Here is a 21,929-nt window from a genome sequence, read left to right as displayed (position 1 = left end):
TTTAGGATTTTTTTTTATTGTTTTTTATTTTTTTTTAGATTAGGCTTTTAATGGGCTTGAAAAAGAGCTGAATGCCCTTTAAATGGCAATGCCCATACAAATGCCCCTTTAGGGGCAATGGATAGTTTAGGATTTTTTAGTATTAGTTTTTTTTATTTTGGGGTGTTTGGTGGGTGGGTGGGATTTTTACTGTTGGGGGGACTTAGTATTTTTAAATGTAAAAGAGCTGTTTAACTTAGGGCAATGCCCTACAAAAGGCCCTTTTAAGGGCTATTGGTAGTTTAGTTTAGATTAGGGGGTGTTTTTATTTTGGGGGGGCTTTTTTATTTTCATAGGGATTAGGTTTAATTTTTTTAATTTTTGATCATTTGGTTTATTATTTTTTGTAATGTTGGACTTTTTTATTTTTTGTAATTTTAGACTAATTTAAATTTAGGTTTTTTTATTTTTAAAGTAATGTTATTTTTTATTTTTTTTATTTTTTATTTTGATTGTAATTTAGTATTTCTTTTTATTTTAGGTAATTGGGGTTAATTTAGGGGTGTTAGGTTAGGGGGCTTAGTAATTAAATTAGTTATTTGCGTTGTGGGGGGTTGGCGGTTTAGGAGTTAATAGATTATTTAGGTATATTGCGATGTGGGGGGTTGGCGGTTCAGTGGGTAATAGCTTAATTAGTTACTTTGCGATGCGGGGGGTTGGCGGGTTAGGGGTTAATAGGTTAATTAGGTTTAATGTGTTGTGGGGGGTGGCAGATTAGGGGTTAATATTTTTAATAGGTAGATTGCGATGTGGGGGTATGGCAGATTAGGGGTTAATAGTTTAAACAGGTATATTTGCGTTGGTGGGGGATGGCGGTTTAGGGGTTAATCACTTTTTTTGGTAGTTTGCGATGTGGGGGTTGGTGGATTATGGGTTAATATATTTTAATAGTTATTGCAGTTGGAGAGATGGTGGTTGACAGGTAGATATTGTGCATGAGTTAGGTGTTAGAACTTTCAGGGAGTTATGGTGCTTATATACTCAGCGCAAGGCTTGCTGCGTCTGCCTATGTGCGGCGAGGTGAAAATGGAATAAGATTTCTCCATTTTCACCGCGTAAGTCCTTGCGCTGAATATGTGATACCGATTTGCGACGCGTTCTATGTTAGTTCATGGGAGTAAAATTAGCGGGCGACAGGTGAAATATACGCGCCGCATTTATATGCAGCACCGTATATGTGATAGCAATACCAGACTAAAAACCGGCGTCGCCGACTTTTTGCGGGCGACGCCGAATATGCAATCTCGCCCATGGTTTCTAAATAATACTTTTAGCTACTGGTCATGGCTACTCTGTTTTTTTGGATTGCAAGTCTAGAAAAACATTTTGAAAAATTAATAAATATATAAAATAATTAATAATACACTTTTTTTTACTTAAAAGTTGCGAAACTGACTTAGTTTATTTTTTTTTAAGTGAACCACCACTGAAATATCAATTTTCTCGCCAATTTTCTGCCATTGATTAAAAAAAAAAAAAAAAAATAAGTTTTATGCTCTAAATACCTTTATGTACTGTATGTTTTCCATAGTAAAATAACGATATCCAAATATTACTATATTTCTATTACTAATATTATTAACAGTACAAAATAAAGTAGTCTGTATACTTTTATTATTACACTACCTATTTTTATATCAGTATAAATATTACATTAGTAGCATGTTTTTATTAAGTAAACTACAAAATAAAGTTACATAAAAATGGTAATGTCTGAATGGAATTCAAACAATGAAACCTGGATGCCAATAGCAGGTGAGAAGTACAGTATTTTTAAGACATAAATTATGATAGCGTTCAATAAAATACTGATTTCCTACAATAAACAACAAAACCTGAGTGGAATTCAAAACCTAGATCCTTACAATGACAAGTAACTACATTACGAATGAACCATTAACTCTTACATATTTAATCCTAACAATGAATAGTGAGTAAGTAATATGTTCATTTTTAGAGTGAGCTTAAAGCTCTAAGAATATAATCTCTATTAGTGAAGTACCATGTATAACATTTTGATATAAACCTACTAATTTGTGAACTGTTTGTAACCTCTGTTTAAAAACAAGCGTAATTAAAGGGACACTCAATTCAAAATTAAACTTTCATGATTCAGGTAGAGCATGCAATTTTAAAACAACTTTCCAATTTACTTCCATCAACAAAATGTGCACAGTCTGTTTATATTTACACTTTTTGAGTCACCAGCTTCTACTGAGCATGTGCAAGAATTCACATAATATATGTATATACATTTGTGATTGGCTGATGGCCGTCACATGATACAGGAGGAGTGGAAATAGACATAACTGAAATTTGTCAGACTAAGTGCTATAACATTCTCTTTTTATCATGCATTTGTGAATTATGCAAATCTACTGTATTTACTTGTCCTTTAAGTAGTGCACAAATATGTAACAATTAGAAAAGCAGCAGCAAACTCATTATATTGGGGGTCTTATTCGGTCTATTAGAAAGGCCATAAAATATGTTTTTGTGTGTAGCTTTTTGTAGGGTTTTTAAATGTAAGGTCATTCTGTACAAGTTGTACTGGGGTTTTGCACCAATACTTTGTATTAAAAAAATCTCAGTGGTGGGGGGCGGGGGGGGTGTCCATCTTGGTGAAGACGCATTTTCAAGAGCTCCTAATGAATAAACCAGCACTGGTTTTCAAACCTGTCCTCAGGCCTCCCCAACAGGTCAGGTTTTCTGGATAACCTTGGATGAGAGCAGGTAAAATAACCATATTTACTAATCAGCTGATTGTTTCACCTGTGCTCGTTATCAGATAGCCTCAAAATGTGGCCTGTTAGGGAGTCCTGAGAACAGCTTTGAAAACCAGTGCTCTACAGCATTTATGCCAGACATTAGTGTCTCACCTTGTGAGGTTATATATTTATCTTGGCTGTATTAATGAATTTGGAGCAGTGAAAATGACAGTTGAGGCCTTTTGCGGCGGCTCTTTAAAGGCAACAAACCTCCCCAGACACCACTTCTGGATCATACTACAGCATAAGATCTATATATCCTGCTCTTCATCGAGCTACCTTAAATACCACCTTTCTATATTGTCAATGATACAGGAAGAGAGCTTTTTAACATGTTTGGATAGACATTTTCGGAAGTTGGAGATTCTCTTGTTGAAAAGCATATATAGATTGGCTTAGTAGCTGCTGATTGGTGGCTGCACATAGATGCCTTGTGATTGGCTCACCCATGTGCATTGCTATTCCTTCAACAAAGGATATCTGAAGAATGAAGCAAATTAGATAATATAAGTAAATTGGAATGTTGTTTAAAATTGTATTTTCTATGTAAATTATGAAAGAAAAATATTGGGTTTCATGTCCCTTTAAGTGGTTTCACTAACTTAAATGATGAATCTTTTAATGGATTGGAGTTTCTTAGAAAAATACCATGTTTTCCCAAAGCTCATGTAATAGGCGGGGGCAGGGGTCATCTGAGGAATCTGCACTCTTTTTATTAGTTCTATTTAACTTATTGTGGCTATCTGATCCTATTTAATTTATTTTTTAATGTATTGCAATTTTAAACAAAATGTGTCTCTGAATGTCTTTATTTTAATCCCAGATCAACCCTAATTCATTTAAAATGCAAATAATTACAACATTCATTCTGATGTGCAGACTGAACTTCATATTAAAAATAGATTCCTAGTTTTGTTTGAGGTTAATCTCAGGCACTGGCTTCTACTGGTTCTCCATTTTGTCCTAATACTGTAGTATGGGCGTCTTGTGCTGGCAACGCTAGATCAGAGTTTAACACTTCTGATTCTTAGCCCTTGTTGATTCTTAGCCCTTGTTGTGTAACTTACACAAACTTTTCTACTATACTATGGGTTATAGTATAATTTAGACATGGACCTCTTGCTAAGCCTATAGAGATAAATGGCCCTTTGCTGGTGACAGCCAATTAAAGGGACATTATTGCCATAGGCTAAATGCAGCATATCTGTAAAATGTGACTAAAATATATCACATGAACATCTCTATGTAAGAAAATAAAGATAATTTACCTATAAATGTATTAAAGGGACACTGAACCCAATTTTTTTCTTTCATGATTCAGATAGAGCATGCAATTTTAAGCAACTTTCTAATTTACTCCTATTATCAAATTTTCTAGAATACAAGTGGCGTGCTATTTAGTGCTCCTGCTCGAGCATAAACTTTGCTTGAAGTAATCTTTTTGCTTGCGTCGGGTTGCGCTCGTATTACAAGTTGAAAGTAAAAAGTTTACGCACAAGCGAAACCTGATGCATGCTATCTTCTGGACTTTGTGTTATCTTGATCGCATTAACATATTCTCCCCATAGAAGTCAATGGAGGGGGAAGAAGGAAAAAAAAAAATAACACCTATCGCTCGTGTACTAAGGCCACAAGAGTTATTAATTTCTTTCATGTAATTAGCAAGAGTCCATGAGCTAGTGATGTATGGGATATACATTCCTACCAGGAGGGGCAAAGTTTCCCAAACCTCAAAATGCCTATAAATACACCCCTCACCACACCCACAATTCAGTTTTACAAACTTTGCCTCCCGTGGAGGTGGTGAAGTAAGTTTGTGCTAGATTCTATGTTGATATGCGCTTCACAGCAGGTTGGAGCCTGGTTTTCCTCTCAGAGTGCAGTGAATGTCAGAGGGATGTGAAGAGAGTATTGCCTATTTGAATACCATGGTCTCCTTATCGGTCATAGAGATTTCTTCTCCTACCTCCCTTTTCAGATCGACGATATACTCTAAATATACCATTACCTCTACTGATTCTCGTTTCAGTACTGGTTTGGCTATCTACTATATGTAGATGAGTGTCTTGGGGTAAGTAAGTCTTATTTTATTATGACACTCTTAAGCTATGGTTGGGCACTTTATTTATAAAGTTCTAAATATATGTGTTTAAACTTATATTTGCCTTGATTCAGGGTAATCAGTATTCCTTATTTCAGACAGTCAGTTTCATTATTTGGGATAATGCATATGAATGATTCAATTTTCTTACCTTAAAGTTTTTCAATTGACTTTTTTTCCCTGTGGGCTGTTAGGCTCGCGGGGGCTGAAAATGCTTAAATTTATTGCGTCATTTTTGGCGCGGACTATTTTGGCGCAAACATTTTTTGTCATTTCCGGCGCCCTAATTGACGGCGGAAGTTTTTTTTTGACGGTTTTTTGCGCCAAACTTGTGGGCGTTATTTTTCGGCGTCACCGGATGTGGCGTCATTCTTAGCGCCAAAAAATATAGGCGTTGTACTTAGCGCCAATAATGTGGGCGTTCTTTTTGGCGCCAAAAATGTGGGCGTCATTCTTGTCTCCACCTTTTTCCACATTATTTCAGTCTCATTTTTTATTGCTTCTGGTTGCTAGAGGCTTGTTCATTGTCATTTTTTCCCATTCCTGAAACTGTCATTTAAGGAATTTGATAATTTTGCTTTATATGTTGTTTTTTCTATTACATATTGCAAGATGTCTCAACTTGACCCTGGATCAGAATCTACTTCTGGAAAGACGCTGCCTGATGCTGGTTCTACCAAAGTTAAGTGCATTTGTTGTAAACTTGTGGTAACTGTTCCTCCGGCTGTAGTTTGTGATGAATGTCATGATAAACTTGCTAATGCAGATAGTATTTCCATTAGTAATAATCCATTACCTGTTGTTGTTCCCTCAACATCTAATGCTCAGGATGTCCCTGTTAATGTAAAAGAATTTGTTTCTAAATCTATTAGGAAGGCTCTGTCTGTTATTCCTCCTTCCAGTAAACGTAAAAGGTCTTTTAAAACTTATTTCAGATGAATTTTTAAGTGCCCGTCATCATTCTGACTTGTCTGTTTCTGATGAGGATTTATCTGGTTCAGAAGATTCTGTCTCAGATATTGATACTGATAAATCTTCATATTTATTTAGAATGGAATTTATTCGTTCTTTACTTAAAGAAGTGTTAATCGCATTAGATATGGAGGAGTCTAGTCCTCTTGATACTAAATCATTTAAATTCGGTTTTCAAACCTCATATAGTTATTCCAGAAGTTTTTCCTGTCCCTGATGCTATTTCTGAAGTAATTTCTAGGGAATGGAATAATCTGGGTACTTCATTTACTCCTTCTAAAAGGTTTAAGAAATTGTACCCTGTGCCATCTGATAGATTAGAGTTTTGGGATAAAATCCCTAAAGTTGATGGGGCTATCTCTACTCTTGCTAAACGTACTACTATTCCTACGGCGGATAGTACTTCCTTTAAGGATCCTTTAGATAGGAAGCTTGAATCCTTTCTAAGGAGAGCTTATTTATGTTCAGGTAATCTTCTTAGACCTGCTATTTCTTTGGCTGATGTTGCTGCTGCTTCCACTTTCTGGTTGGAGACGTTAGCACAACAAGTGTCAGACCATGATACTCATAGCATTGTTAAACTTCTTCAACATGCTAATAACTTTATTTGTGATGCCATCTTTGATATCATTAGAATTGATGTCAGGTATATGTCTTTAGCTATTTTAGCTAGAAGAGCTTTATGGCTTAAAACTTGGAATGCAGATATGACTTCTAAGTCAACTTTACTTTCTCTTTCTTTCCAAGGTAATAAGTTATTTGGTTCTCAGTTGGATTCTATTATTTCAACTGTTACTGGGGGGAAAGGATCTTTTTTGCCTCAGGACAAAAAATCTAAGGGCAAAAAAAAGGGCTGCTAATCGTTTTCGTTCCTTTCGTCAGAATAAGGAACAGAAGCCTGACCCTTCCCCTAAAGGAACGGTTTCCGTTTGGAAACCTTCTCCAGTCTGGAATAAATCCAAGCCTTTTACAAAGTCAAAGCCAGCTCCCAAGTCCACATGAAGGTGCGGCCCTCATTCCAGCACAGCTGGTAGGAGGCAGGTTACGATTTTTCAAAGATATTTGGATCAATTCGATTCACAGTCTTTGGATTTAGAACATTGTTTCACAAGGGTACAGAATAGGTTTCAAGGTAAGGCCGTTTGCGAGAAGATTTTTTCTCTCTCGCATTCCAATAAACCCAGTGAAGGCTCAGGCGTTTCTGAAATGTGTTTCAGATCTAGAGTTGGCTGGAGTAATTGTGCCAGTTCCAGTTCTGGAACGGGGTCTGGGGTTTTTACTCAAATCAATTCATTGTACCAAAGAAGGAGAATTCCTTCAGACCAGTTCTGGATCTAAAAATATTGAATCGTTATGTAAGGATACCGACATTCAAAATGGTAACTATAAGGACTATTCTGCCTTTTGTTCAGCAAGGGCATTATATGTCCACAATAGATTTACAGGATGCATACCTTCATATTCCAATTCATCCAGATCACTTTTAGTTTCTGAGATTCTCTTTTCTAGACAAGCATTACCAGTTTGTGGCCCTTCCGTTTGGCCTAGCAACAGCTCCAAGGATCTTTTCAAAAGTTCTCGGTGCCCTTCTCTCTGTAATCAGAGAACAGGGTATTGCGGTATTTCCTTATTTGGACGATATCTTGGTACTTGCTCAGTCTTCACATTCTGCAGAATCTCATACGAATAAACTTGTGTCGTTTCTTCAAAGACATGGTTGGAGGATCAATTTACCAAAGAGTTCATTGATTCCTCAGACAAAGGTAACCTTTTTGGGTTTTCAAATAGATTCAGTGTCCATGACCTTGTCTCTAACAGAAAAGACACATCTGAAATTGGTTTCAGCCTGTCGAAACCTTCAGTCTCAATCATTCCCTTCGGTAGCTTTGTGCATGGAAATTCTAGGTCTCTGCTGCATCGGACGCGATCCCCTTTGCTCGTTTTCACATGCGACCCCTTTGCTCGTTTTCACATGCGACCTCTTCAGCTTTGTATGCTGAACCAGTGGTGCAGGGATTATACAAAGATATCCCAATCAATATCCTTAAATCCCAATGTACGACACTCTCTGATGTGGTGGATAGATCACCATTGTTTAGTCCAAGGGGCTTCTTTTGTTCGTCCAACCTGGACTGTGATCTCAACAGATGCGAGTCTGTCAGGTTGGGGGGCTGTATGGGGGTCTCTGACAGCGCAGGGGGTTTGGGAATCTCAGGAGGCGAGATTACCAATCAACATTTTGGAACTCTGTGCGATTTTCAGAGCTCTTCAATTCTGGCCTCTTCTGAAGAGAGAATCGTTTATTTGTTTTCAGACAGACAATGTCACAACCGTGGCATATGTCAATCATCAAGGTGGGAATGGCGGAATCCAGCTCCTGTCTAATCTCTGCGGTTCACATCCCAGGTGTAGACAATTGGGAAGCGGATTATCTCAGTCGCCAGACGTTACATCCGGGCGAATGGTCTCTTCACCCAGAGTTATTTCTTCAGATTGTTCAAATCTGGGGACTTCCAGAAATAGATCTGATGGCCTCTCATCTAAACAAGAAACTTCCCAGGTATCTGTCCAGATCCAGGGATCCTCAGGCGGAGGCAGTGGACGCGTTGTCGCTTCCTTGGAATTATCATCCTTCCTATATCTTTCCGCCTCTAGTTCTTCTTCCAAAAGTGATTTCCAAAATTCTAATGGAACGTTCGTTTGTACTGCTGGTGGCTCCAGCATGTCCTCACAGGTTTTGGTATGCGGATCTCATTCGGATAGCCAGTTGCCAACCTTGGACTCTTCCGTTAAGACCAGACTTTCTATCTCAAGGTCCTTTTTTCCATCAGGATCTCAAATCATTAAATTTGAAGGTATGGAAATTGAACGCTTGATTCTTAGTCATAGAGGATGGAGGGGCCTATTTTCGGCCTCAGTTGTGCAGTTTTCTTTATCTCTGAGTCATCCAACTGCTTCTCCAAGGTTTCCTGCAGTGTGTGAGGGTTGTAAAGGAGGTTTTCTCCCCACAAATCGTTCTGAAGGGCAGGTAGGAGCCACAGCAGAGCTGTGGCAAAGTGCTGAATGTCTTTTTTACTGGTTTTGATGTTTTTTCAATCCGGTTTTGCCATTAAGGGGTTAATTGGTTATTTGCATAGTTGTGCATAGTTGTGCAAAGTTACTAAGGCTGTAGGATGCTACTGTTAAAATTTCATTAAGTTTACTGCTTTTTTACACTGTTTTGCAGAACTTGTGCAGCTTTTTTTCTCTTAAAGGCACAGTACCGTTTTATTTCTAATTGTTTTTTACTTTGATTAAAGTGTTTTCCAAGCTTGCTTGTTGCATTGCTAGCCTGTTTAACATGTCTGACACCAAGGAAAATCCTTGTTCAATATGTTGGAAGTCATTGTGGAACCCCCCCTTAGAATGTGTCCCAAATGTACTGATATGTCTATAAATTATAAGGATCATATGTTAGCATTTAAAAATAGAGCTTTAAATGATTCTCAGTCAGATGCAAATGAGGGTTCGCCTTCTAGCTCTCCACAAGTGTCACAACCAGTAACGCCTGCACAAGTGACGCCAGGTACCTCTAGTGCGTCAGGTTCATTTACTTTGCATGACATGGCCACAGTTATGAATACAACCCTCACAGAGGTTTTATCCAAACTGCCTGCCTGGTTTACAAGGAAAGCAGGATAGTTCTGGGTTAAGGAAAAATACTGAGCTATCTCACGCTTTAGTAGCCGTATCTGATATGACCTCACAATAATCTGAAGGGGTGAGGGATTTGTTATCTGAGGGAGAGATTTCTGATTCAGGAAAGACGCTTCCTCAGACAGATTCTGATATGACGGCCTTTAAATTTAAACTTGAACACCTCCGTTTATTGCTTAAGGAGGTATTAGCAACTCTGGATGATTGTGACCCTATAGTAGTTCCAGAGAAATTGTGTAAAATGGATAAGTATTTAGAGGTTCCTTTTTACATTGATGTTTTTCCAGTCCCTAAGAGGATTGTAAATATTATTGCTAAGGAGTGGGATAAACCAGGTATTCCGTTCTCTCCCCCTCCTGTTTTTAAGAAAATGTTTCCCATATCTGACACCTTGCGGGACTCATGGCAGACTGTTCCTAAGGTGGAGGGAGCTATTTCTACTCTGTCTAAGCGTACAACTATACCTATTGAGGACAGTTGTGCTTTCAAAGATCCTATGGATAAAAAATTAGAGGGTCTTCTGAAGAAAATATTTGTTCATCAAGGTTTTTCTCTTCAACCTATTGCTTGCATCGTTCCTGTTACTACTACAGCTGCTTTCTGGTTTGAGGCTCTAGAAGAGGCTCTTCAGATGGAGACTCCTTTAGAAGAGATTTTGGATAGAATTAAGGCTCTTAAGTTGGCTAATTCTTTTATTACAGATGCCGCATTTCAACTGGCTAAATTAGTGGCAAAAAGTTCAGGTCTTGCCATTTTAGCATGCAGTGCGTTATGGCTTAAGTCCTGGTCTGCTGATGTGTCATCTAAATCTAAGCTTTTGAACATCTCTTTGAAAGGAAAGACCCTTTTCGGGCCTGAACTGAAAGAGATTATTTTAGACATCACTGGAGGGAAGGGTCATGCCCTTCCTCAGGATAGATCAATTAACACAAGGGCTAAGCAAAATAATTTTCGTTCCTTTCGGAACTTTAAAAGTTGTCCTGTTTCAACTGCCTCTACTTCAAAGCAGGAGGGAAAATTTGCACAATCCAAGTCAGTCTGGAGACTTAACCAGACTTGGAACAAGGGTAAACAGCCCAAGAAGTCCGCTGCTGCCACCAAGACAGCATGAAGGGTTGCCCCCGATCCAGGACCGGATTTAGTAGGGGGCAGACTCTCTCTCTTTGCTCAGGCTTGGGCAAGAGATGTTCACGATCCCTGGGCTTTAAAAATTGTGTCCCAGGGATATTTTCTGGAATTCAAGGACTCCCTTCCAAGGGGGAGATTTCACATTTCTCGATTGTCTGCAAACCAGACAAAGAGAGAGGCGTTCTTACGCTGTGTAGAAGACCTATATACCATGGGGGTGATCCGCCCAGTCCCAAGAGAGGAGCAGGGGCTAGGATTTTACTCAAACTTGTTTGCGGTTCCCAAAAAAGAGGGAATTTTCAGACCAATCTTGGATCTCAAGATTCTAAACAAGTTCCTCAAAGTTCCATCTTTCAAGATGGAGACCATTCGGACTATTCTTCCTCTGATCCAGGAAGGTCAATATATAACTACCGTGGATTTAAAGGATGCTTATCTACACATCCCTATTCACAGAGATCATCATTAATTTCTCAGATTTGCCTTTCTAAACAGGCATTACCAGTTTGTGGGCATTACCAGTTTGTGGCCCTTCCCTTCAGGTTGGCCACGGCTCCCAGAATTTTCACCAAGGTGCTAGGGTCCCTTCTGGCGGTTCTTCATCCACGGGGCATAGCAGTGGCGCCTTATCTGGACGACATCTTAATTCAGGCGTCAAATTTCCAGCTGGCCAAATCTCATACGGGCACCGTGTTGGCTTTTCTGAGATCTCACGGGTGGAAGGTGAACATAATGAAGAGTTCTCTCTTCCCTCAAACAAAAGTTTCCTTCTAGGAACTCTGATAGACTCGGTGGAAATGACGGAGATCAGAAAATCAAAGATCTTAACCACTTGCCGAGCTCTTCATTCCATTCCTCGGCCATCAGTGGCTCAGTGTATGGAGGTAATCGGTCTCATGGTAGCGGCAATGGACATAGTTCCTTTTGCCCGCCTACATCTCAGACCACTGCAACTAAGCATGCTCAAACAGTGGAATGGGGATTATGCAGATTTTTCTCCTCAACTGCATCTGGACCAGGAGACCAGAGATTCTCTTCTCTGGTGGTTGTCTCAGGACCACCTGTCTCAGGGAATGTGTTTCCACAGGCCAGAGTGGCTCATAGTAACGTCAGATGCCAGCCTGTTAGGCTGGGGTGCAGTCTGGAACTCCCTGAAAGCTCAGGGTTTATGGTCTCCGGAGGAATAGATTCTTCCGATAAACATTCTGGAACTGAGAGCGATTTTCAATACGCTTCAGGCGTGGCCTCAGCTTGCTGCGGCCAAATTCATCAGGTTTCAGTCGGACAACATCACGACTGTAGCTTATATCAATCGTCAGGGAGGAACAAGGAGTTCTCTAGCGATGATGGAAGTTACCAAAATAATTTGATGGGCAGAGGATCACTCTTGCCATCTATCAGCGATCCACATACCAGGAGTAGAGAACTGGGAGGCGGATTTCCTGAGTCGTCAGACTTTTCATCCGGGGGAGTGGGAACTTCATCTGGAGGTGTTTGCCCAGCTAATTCAGCTATGGGGCACGCCAGATTTGGATCTGATGGCATCCCGTCAGAATGCCAAACTTCCTCGTTACGGGTCCAGGTTTCGGATCCCAAGGCGGTGCTGATAGATGTTCTAGCAGTGCCTTGGTTTTTCAATATGGCTTATGTATTCCCACCGTTTCCTCTCCTCCCACGTCTGGTTGCCAGAATCAAGCAGGAGAGAGCTTCGGTGATCCTGATAGCTCCTGCGTGGCCACGCAGGACTTGGTATGCAGACCTAGTGGACATGTCCTCGGTTCCACCGTGGACTCTGCCAATGAGGCGGGACCTTCTAATCCGGGGTCCGTTCTTGCATCCAAATCTAATTTCTCTGCGTCTGACTGCTTGGAAATTGAACGCTTGATTTTAGCAAAGCGTGGTTTATCTGAGTCAGTCATTGATACCCTGATTCAGGCTAGAAAGCCTGTCCCTAGGAAGATCTATCATAAGATTTGGAGCAAATATCTTTATTGGTGTGAATCCAAAAGTTACTCTTGGAGTAAGGTTAGGATTCCTAGGGTTTTGTCTTTTCTCCAAGAGGGTTTGGAGAAGGGATTATCAGCTAGTTTTCTAAAGGGACAAATCTCTGCTTTGTCTATTTTACTACACAAACGTCTGGCAGATGTCCCAGACGTTCGAGCATTTAGTCAGGCTTTGGTCAGAATTAAGCCTGTATTTAAATCGGTTGCTCCACCTTGGAGCTTAAATTTAGTTCTTAAGGTTCTTCAAGGGGTTCCTTTTGAATCCATGCATTCCATAGATATTAAGATTTTATCTTGTAAAGTTTTGTTTCTATTAAGAATATCAATCAAGAGATTGTTGTTCCTTCTTTGTGTCCTAATCCTTCATCAAAAGAGGAACGTTTATTGCACATCTTCATTGTTTGTTGTTTATTCTGGTAAACGGAAAGGTCAAAGGGCTACGGCTACCTCTCTTTCTTTTTGGCTGAGAAGCATCATCCGTTTGGCTTATGAGACTGCTGGACAGCAGCCTCCTGAAAGAATTACTGCTGATTTTACTAGAGCTGTGGCTTCCACATGGGTTTTTAAAAATGATGCGTCTGTTGAACAGATTTGTAAGGTGGTGACTTGGTCTTCGCTTCATACTTTTTCTAAATTTTCCAAATTTGATACTTTTGCTTCTTCGGAGGCTATTTTTGGGAGAAAGCTTCTTCAAGCAGTGGTGCCTTCTGTTTAAAGGTCCCTGCCTTGTCCCTCCCTTCATCCGTGTCCTAAAGCTTTGGTATTGGTATCCCACAAGTAATGGATGAATGGACTCGATTCAGCTTACAAGAGAAAACATAATTTATGCTTACCTGATAAATTCATTTCTCTTGTGATGTATCGAGGCCACGGCCCGCCCTGTTTTTTCTAAGACAGGCATTTGTATTTTTATTTTTTAAACTTTCAGTCACCACTGCACCCTATGGTTTCTCCTTTTTCTTCCTAGCCTTCGGTCGAATGACTGGGGGGTGGAGTTAAGGGGGAAGCTATATAGGCAGCTCTGCTGTGGGTGCTCTAAATACCTATACCTGTATATATACCTATTGATATAGGTATAGATATCTATTTTACATTAACATTATCACATATATATAGAAATATATATTTAATAATAATTATGTGAAGAACATAGGAATGTAAAATATAAGTATTGCGCTTCACGTTTTGCGATTTAGGTCTAACACAATGATGAAATATTGCTAATCTCAAAGCGTGTTTTTGAAATATTAAATATATATTAAAAAAAATATAAAGAATAATAAAATTATCATACATACTGTAAAAAATATAGATTTATTTAATGGATTATTTAGAATATTATACAGTATGTATAATAATTTGTATTAATTATTATTAATATTTTTAAATAATTTATATGTAATATTTCAAAACCACGAAGTTCGATACGCATATCTTACATTCCTATGTTCTTCTCATAGAAAAAAATGTATTTTTATTATTTAATATATATTTATATATAAATATCTGATAATGCTAATGTAAAATGGATACCTACACCTATATATCTATAGGAATACACATACAGGTATAGTTATATACAGATATATGTAGAAATATGCATTTACAATTAAAAGAACATTTCCCTGTAAGTGAAGAACAATAAATCCCCTTGTCATATACCATATACCCTTGCGCCCTTATAATCATTTTTATTATTATTTATATGGATACTTTTTATCAGATAGTGTAACTGTGATTTTAAATGTATTTAGGTTGTGTTTGGTAAAACGTTTTCTAACGCACTACCCTTTACTCATGGTTGCCAGTCAAGCTAACCAGACAAGCGTAAATATTGATTGCGATCTATTGATCGCGTTTACTTCTTAACATGTAATACAAGCGATATTTTCCATTGTGCGCAAAATACGGAAAAAAAACTATATCACTTGTAAAGTTAGTCCTAATAAATCATACCTAATTGACTAGTAGGGCTCCATGTGTCCTTGGTGTCTGTTAGTTCTGACAAACATATGAGGTAAATATGAGCTACAAAGTTTAGGGTATCGGGTTTTGAGGGGCAGCAGATTTCACAGAGCCGACTAAAATAAAAAATAATGTAGTGTACTTAGAATTTATTCTTTTACACTTAAACCATCTATTGACTTAATGCAATATTTGTGTGAGAATCTATAAAGATTGAACCTCGTTATTTATTTTTGACTTGTTAATATACTGTAGTTTGTATTTTGGTTATTAATGAAATATTTTTTCCTAGGGCCCCTGATAATGCACCTCTAAAAAGCAAGATGATATATGCTAGTTCCAAAGATGCAATTAAGAAGAAGTTTACAGGTTTGTACACATAATACTTTGGTGGGTTTTTTTCCTTCTTTCACTTAATATATTTGGTGTGATGTGGTTGATCAATTTAAACAAGATTGCGCCTTTGTGACTTGGTTTATATAGATTACCTGCCTCCATGAACGCTCCAAACATGGTCAGGTAAGAGCGTTTTAAAGTGCCTGCGCCTACATTATCAAACTCACAGTTACGTTCTAGTTTACATGTTCAATAATGTAGGCGCAAGCACTATGAAACGCACTGCTGTGAGATTAAGGAACAATCTTGTTTAAGGGTCTCCTAGGTAGATACAATGTGGCAAGGCAGCAGGTTCAAAATTTACAGTTTAATTTTTGCTAACTCATTGCTATGTTTAAGGATACAGCACTACTCTCCTAACATTAATATAAAGAGGTAGAGATGATATATGTACATTTAATAATACATTTGTTATGGGTGATTTGAACATGTAGTGTCATTGACTTACCTTTTTGTTGGGGATTCTCTTAGTATGTCATCTGCTAATAATTTTCTTTTTTTCTAGGCATCAAACATGAGTGGCAAGTGAATGGACTGGATGATATTAAAGACCGTTCTACATTGGCAGATAAATTAGGTGGAAACGTGGTAGTTTCACTTGAAGGGCTTCCATTAAAATAAATCTAACTCCCACCTTTCAGACCATATAGAATTTTTTTTGTTTTATTTATTGAATTTTTATTTTATTTTCTGATTTTTTTTTTCTTTTTTGTTGTTGTTTTTCTAGACAGTTAATCCATTTTGGTGCTTGAGAAAAGCAGTGAAATGATTACACCGTGCAAGTTAAGAGTATGGAACAGTATTTAGTTTATATAGGTTTAACATCTCTCTCACTGGTTGTAAAGCAGCCTTTATAATGAGAAAAGTTAATCAAAAAGATTATAGAAGCAGCATTTTTCAATAAAATAGAAGTTTATTGTGCACTCTATTCATAAGCTTTAAAGGTATCTAGTCAGTAGCTAAGTAATACTGATTGTTACAGAAGTGTAAAATGTGCCGCTGGCTTAAAAAAAATATTTACTTCCTTTTAAAACCAAAAGAATAAAATATTCCCTTAGCTGAAGATTGTTTCAAAATTAAATATTCATTTATATTTTACAATATAAAGAGATAGAAAGTCCAAAATTGAAATGTGCATGGGTGCATTTAAATTTGAAATAGAAGCATTTTTGGATATCTGCGTATGCCACAGAAAAACAGTCATCATTTTTTACTAGAAGCATTTTTGCTAATAGAAGTATATTGCAAAAAAAGCATCAAAAATTGAAGTGCATCGGTGCACATTTGAATTTTGACCTTTCTATCCCTTTAAGAGAAAAAAAATATCCAGTTTTCTTCTATAATTAAATATAACTCTTGGTATTCTTTGTTGAAACGTGGTCCCTTACCATGAGGGCATACTTAAGTAAGTCTAGAGGAGAAGTGTGCGCAGAGCTACTAGACCAAACTCCTAGGGCCCTAATAGATCCTCTAACAATTAGGCAAAGGGAGTATAATCAAAGAAAAATGCTTAGGAGCGCTAAAAAGCTAAAGGTTCTAAGGAACAAGGAAAGAGGAAAAAAACATATATACAACACAGGCTAGTAAAATCAATGTTTATATATAGGCTTGATTCAAAACATATAAGCAAGTGTAATAAATGTTACAAATCTAAAGTTGTATAATTGTTACTAAATATATGCAACAATGTGTTAAAAAAACGGACGTCTCCGATTAAATGCAAAAATGTAATAATATAATATGGGATTGCCACCACTAAAAAAATAAAAATAAGATAGGAACTGGTAGAAAAAAGTATTTTGCCAAACGTATTAGCACCTTAAAAATACAGTCAGTTCAAATCCAAATAATCTTGACTTGTAAGTCTGTATATCCAAATCACAGTGATGTAGACAATGAGAGTCCTTACGTGTAAGTTATAACCAAATACCTGACTTGAGGACGTTATAGTTCAGGAACCGCAGCTATGTGTGTATTCTGTTTGGCATCTGTGTATACCTTTTCAGCTGTTATACCACACGTCACTGGTCTCTCAGCTGCTCCGGTCCTATTGGACAGTCTCAATTTTCAAACACTCCAGGGATTTTTTTTCTGTCAGGTATCGGAACTAGTATCCTGCTCTTAGTGCAATGGCACGCTGGATACTCACAGCATATATTCTTTTGTAGACTTGAATATAAATTCAGATGTTTCTTCTGGCACTCACCAGTGCACGGATATAGAGCAAGCAGATTTTCAGTATATTAAACTGTGAATAAATAGGCAATATTAACGCCTAAAAGCCCAATGTGAACTCCGTTGTCCACAGAGGGATAATCACAATTGTAAATATTATTGACTGCATAAAAGAAATAAAATCAAATCACCCAGACGAAACGCGTAGAGACTTTATTATATGTTTCAGTACTTTCTGCATAACGTCTACCCACTTCCAATACCTTGAAGGTGTTTTTGCCAGCAACTACCGCACTTGGTTTCACATTACGGCTGAGGTGGATGTCACAGTTGGATCACACCAGTGGATTGTGGACTCTTGCAGTTATTATCAGTTTGGAATTTGATTCCATACATGCCTTATTTGTTTTTAATCTTGTAAGTAGCCATTTGTACAGCGCACTTACTGGCTAATAAATTGTGCTTCACTTGAGTCAGGCTGCGCCTGTCCCATTCTTTCTTTTTTCAATATTTCTCCACTATGATGCGATAGACAGAAATCCATCACACGTCACAGGCAGCGTCTAATCTCTCTCACACCCGGAAGGAGGAACTTGCAGTGTATCCAGGAGCAGTCTCAACATCTCCTTTCCCAGCTCAAAGGAGAAACCGGCTCTTTCATTCCCACGAAACGTTCCAGTACTGTAAGCGCCAAATTTCTGGTTTCGTATGGCTTTACTGTTTCACATTTGGTTATAACTTACACGTAAGGACTTTCATTGTCTACATCACTGTGATTTGGATATACATACTTACAAGTCACGATTATTTGGATTTGAACTGACTGTATTTTTAAGGTGCTAATACGTTTTGCAAAACACTTTTTTCTACCAGTTCCTATCTTATTTTTATTTTTTTAGTGGTGGCAATCCCATATTATATTATTACATTTTTGCATTTAATCGAAGACGTCCAGTTTTTTAACACATTGTTGCATATATTTAGTAACAATTATACAACTTTAGATTTGTAACATTTATTACACCTGCTTATATGTTTCGAATCAAGCCTATCTATATATAAACATTGATTTTACTAGCCTGTGTTGTATATATGATTTTTTCCTCTTTCCTTGGGCATACTTAAAGGGACAGTCTACACCAGAATTTTTATTGTTTTAAAAGATAGATAATCCCTTTATTACCCATTCCCCAGTTTTGCATAACCAACACAGTTATAATAATATACTTTAAACCTCTGTGATTATCTTGTATCTAAGCCTCTGCAAACTGCCCCTTTTTTTAGTTCTTTTGACAGACTTGCAGTCTAGCCAATCAGTGCCTGATCCCAGATAACTTCACGTGCACGAGCACAGTGTTATCTATTTGAAATACGTGAACTAACACCCTCTAGTGGTGAAAACCTGTTAAAATGCAATCTGAAAAGAGGTGGGCTTCAAGGTCTAAGAAATTAGCATATGAACCTCCTAGGTTAAGCTTTCAATTAAGAATACCAAGAGAACAAAGCAAAATTGGTGATAAAAGTAAATTGGAAAATTGTTTAAAATTTCATGCTCTGTCTGAATCATGAAAGTTTATTTTGGCCTAGACTGTCCCTTTAAGTAGTCTCATGAGCGTGCGCGTGTCTTCAGCACTTAATTGCCTTGGTGTTTGTGGCAATGCTATGTATATAGTGTTAAAAAATGTGCATGCACCGGAGTCAATATGCTCTTATGGAAAGGAACTAAATGTCAACAAATATACCAAAAGACATAGTTGAATTTCATAATGGAAGTAAATAAAAAAGTTTTAGTTTTTTTACTCTGTTTCTGAAACTTAAAAAGTAAATCCGACATATGTATTTGACCTGCAGCTTCTGAATGGTACTTTAACTATGTGTTTAACCCCTTTCCAAGGTTTAAACACGTAGAGTTGGCGCTCCGCTAGTATTAAAATGAAATGCTCTAACGAATTAGAGCATGTTATTTTTTTCATGATTATGGCACTTTAAGTTATAAATCTATTTACCATAAATGTTTCATTTGCACCAAACTGAATATTTAGTCATTTTTGGTATTATTGTTTTCATTTTAACCGTTCATTTCGAAGTCATGTCAAAGCACAATATAATATGAATAAAAATGGCATTGTATAAATCCCATAAAGATCTGGGTTTCACAACACAAATATATATATCAGCATGACCAGATAGGATCCATTGCCAGCAACTGGAGAATGCCATATTGCACTGAAGTCATGTGATACTCATTCCATGTGCAATTCTTGGAATTCGTTTGGAACATTAGTAGACAGAAAAAAAAGCTGCTAACACCTCCAGCTGTTACATACAGAACACATTTGTAGGACATAGAGGTTGAATTAACTGAGTGTTAAAATCATTGGAGAATTATTTAGTTTACAACCTGTACATAGAAAAATAAAATCTATATTTCTTTGTTTCTGCTGTCAACTTTAAAAAAATGAAAAAAACTCTGTATTTCCAAACCATCAAATTTCTGACATATTAATGTAAATGTATTGCTGTTTCAGCTTTTAGCTCTAACTTTATCTGTCTAGTACAATTCTTCATAAATTCAATAAAGCTCTATTCACAGACTTATGATTTTCAGTGCTACTGAGAATATTTTTTTAAACAAAAAAAGGTAGCGAAAAAAAAGTATAAAAATATTTGTATCACTATTGTCAGTTCCTGTTAGAAATGGAAGTGCAGAACAGTGTTATATTCTACACAGCCATTGGCTGCACACTCTAGTGACCTAGTTATAACTGTCCCTAATTGGCCACAGCAGAGAAGGTAACCTAAGTTACAACATGGCAGCTCCCATTGTTTTATACCCTAAAACTTTACACTTATTTTATCAATATTTCAACAGCTAATGAAACTGAAAATAGAATGTAGATATATTTTTTTACAGATTAATCTATTCTTTGAATACGTCATTAAAACTAGCATTTCTTTAGCGTTTAATGTCCCTTTAAAGGGACATAAAACACAAAAAATGTAATTTGTTATTTAAATAGAACAGACAATTTTAAACATCTTTCCGATTTACTTCCACTATCTAATTTGCTTCAGTCCCTTGGTATCCTTTGTTGAAATAGCAACAATGCAATAGTGGGAGTTTAGCTGAACACATTGAGTTAGCCAATGGCAAGAGGCATATTTATGTGCAGCCACTAATCAGCAGCTAACTCCCAGTAGTGGATTGATGCTCCTGAGCTTACCTAGATATGCTTTTTAACAAAAGATTCCAAGAGAATGAAGCAAATAAGATAATAGAAGTTAAATGGACACTAAATTCTATTTTTTTTTCTTTCATGATTCAGATAGAGCATGCAATTTTAAGCAACTAGATAATTTACTCCTATTATCAATTGTTCTTTGCTCTCTTGCTATCTTTATTTGAAAAAGCAGGAATGTAAGCTTAAGAGCCGGCCCATTTTTGGTTCAGAACCTGGGTAGCACTTGCTGATTGGTTCCTAATTAAGATACCAATTAGCAAGCACTACCCAGGTGCTGAACAAAAAATGGACTTGCTCCTAACCTTACATTTCTGCTTTTTCAAATATAGATAGCAAGAGAACGAAGACAAATTGATAGTAGGAGTAAATTAGAAAGTTGCTTAAAATTGCATACTCTATCTGAATCATGAAATAAAACAGCTGTGTTTAATATCCCTTCAAATTGGAAAGTTGTTCTCTTCTCTGTTCTTCTATGTATTTTGTGTAACATAAAAATGTATTACAATGGGAAGACAGAGAATAATAGATTTTCACAAATATCATGCAAGCCTAGCCAGGTGGGTAGTGTAATATGCACTCAGTTAAACTGCAATAAGGGTTGAAAGATTTTGCTTGATTTGCCGGCAGGTTTGTGATCATCAGGTGCTCTGTTTTTAAATAAATACTCATAACCATGTATTAAACCATAAAAACAGCCAAAAATATAGTAAATAATACCTGTAAAAGAAAAAAAATCACAACTGTGTTGCACTGTGAAATACATTTTGCTTCGGAATTTCCTCGCTAAAAAAAATAATAAAAAAAATAAAAAATAAAAAGTGTGACAACTAGTGTAGACGTCAACTGGGTTTTAAATTTATTGGCCATGTAAAATGTTTTTTTTTTCATTAAAAAAATATAATAATTATAATGAGACAACACAGTGAAAAAATACACTAAAAAACATTTACTACTATTGCTTTGTTGGAATTTATTTAATAATCCGGAAAAAAAATAAGTCAGAATGGAAAATGAGAATGTATAAAGTAAAAAGGTTGTTACCTTCTTTGGAGACTGAGAACATTGTGTTGCAGGCCCAGGTCAAGTACAGGCAACAGCAGATGTTGGATGAACAGCAGCAGAAACAGGTCAGAAAAGGGTAATCCAAAGAATAGCCAAATGCCAGGAGAGGTTTCAGTATTGTCTCGGAGAAGAGGAACCAAACTTCACAGCAAAGGGTTAAAACAAAAGCATAATCCGAAGTTCTGTTCCAAATTTCAGTAGACAGATAATCAGTCCTTAAATCATCTTACAGGTAAGGATGAGGTAGGAAACATAGCTCAAGGTGCAAACCAGGGTCAATACCAGGAAAACAAGCCAGAAACAGGAACCCCAGGAATTTCATGAAGAAATAACCAAGCAAGGATAGGCATTAGCAAGGTTCCTCTCCCCCATAGGTCTTGGA

General features: G+C 37.2%; 1 protein-coding gene across 1 annotated transcript in view; it reads left to right on the top strand.

Moving 5' to 3' along the window:
* Positions 1–19,841, top strand: part of CFL2 (cofilin 2) — a 73,043-nt gene extending 53,202 nt beyond the window's left edge. The window contains exons 3-4 of the mRNA XM_053697754.1: positions 14,965–15,041; positions 15,574–19,841. Of these exons, the coding sequence (XP_053553729.1) occupies positions 14,965–15,041; positions 15,574–15,689 (193 nt within the window). The 3' untranslated portion in view covers positions 15,690–19,841. The remainder of the gene's footprint in view (positions 1–14,964; positions 15,042–15,573) is intronic.
* The last annotated feature ends 2,088 nt before the right edge of the window (positions 19,842–21,929 follow it).

This window comes from Bombina bombina, chromosome 1 (assembly GCF_027579735.1).
Source record: "Bombina bombina isolate aBomBom1 chromosome 1, aBomBom1.pri, whole genome shotgun sequence".
NCBI lineage: Eukaryota > Metazoa > Chordata > Amphibia > Anura > Bombinatoridae > Bombina > Bombina bombina.
This window is presented reverse-complemented; position numbering and strand designations above follow the sequence as displayed.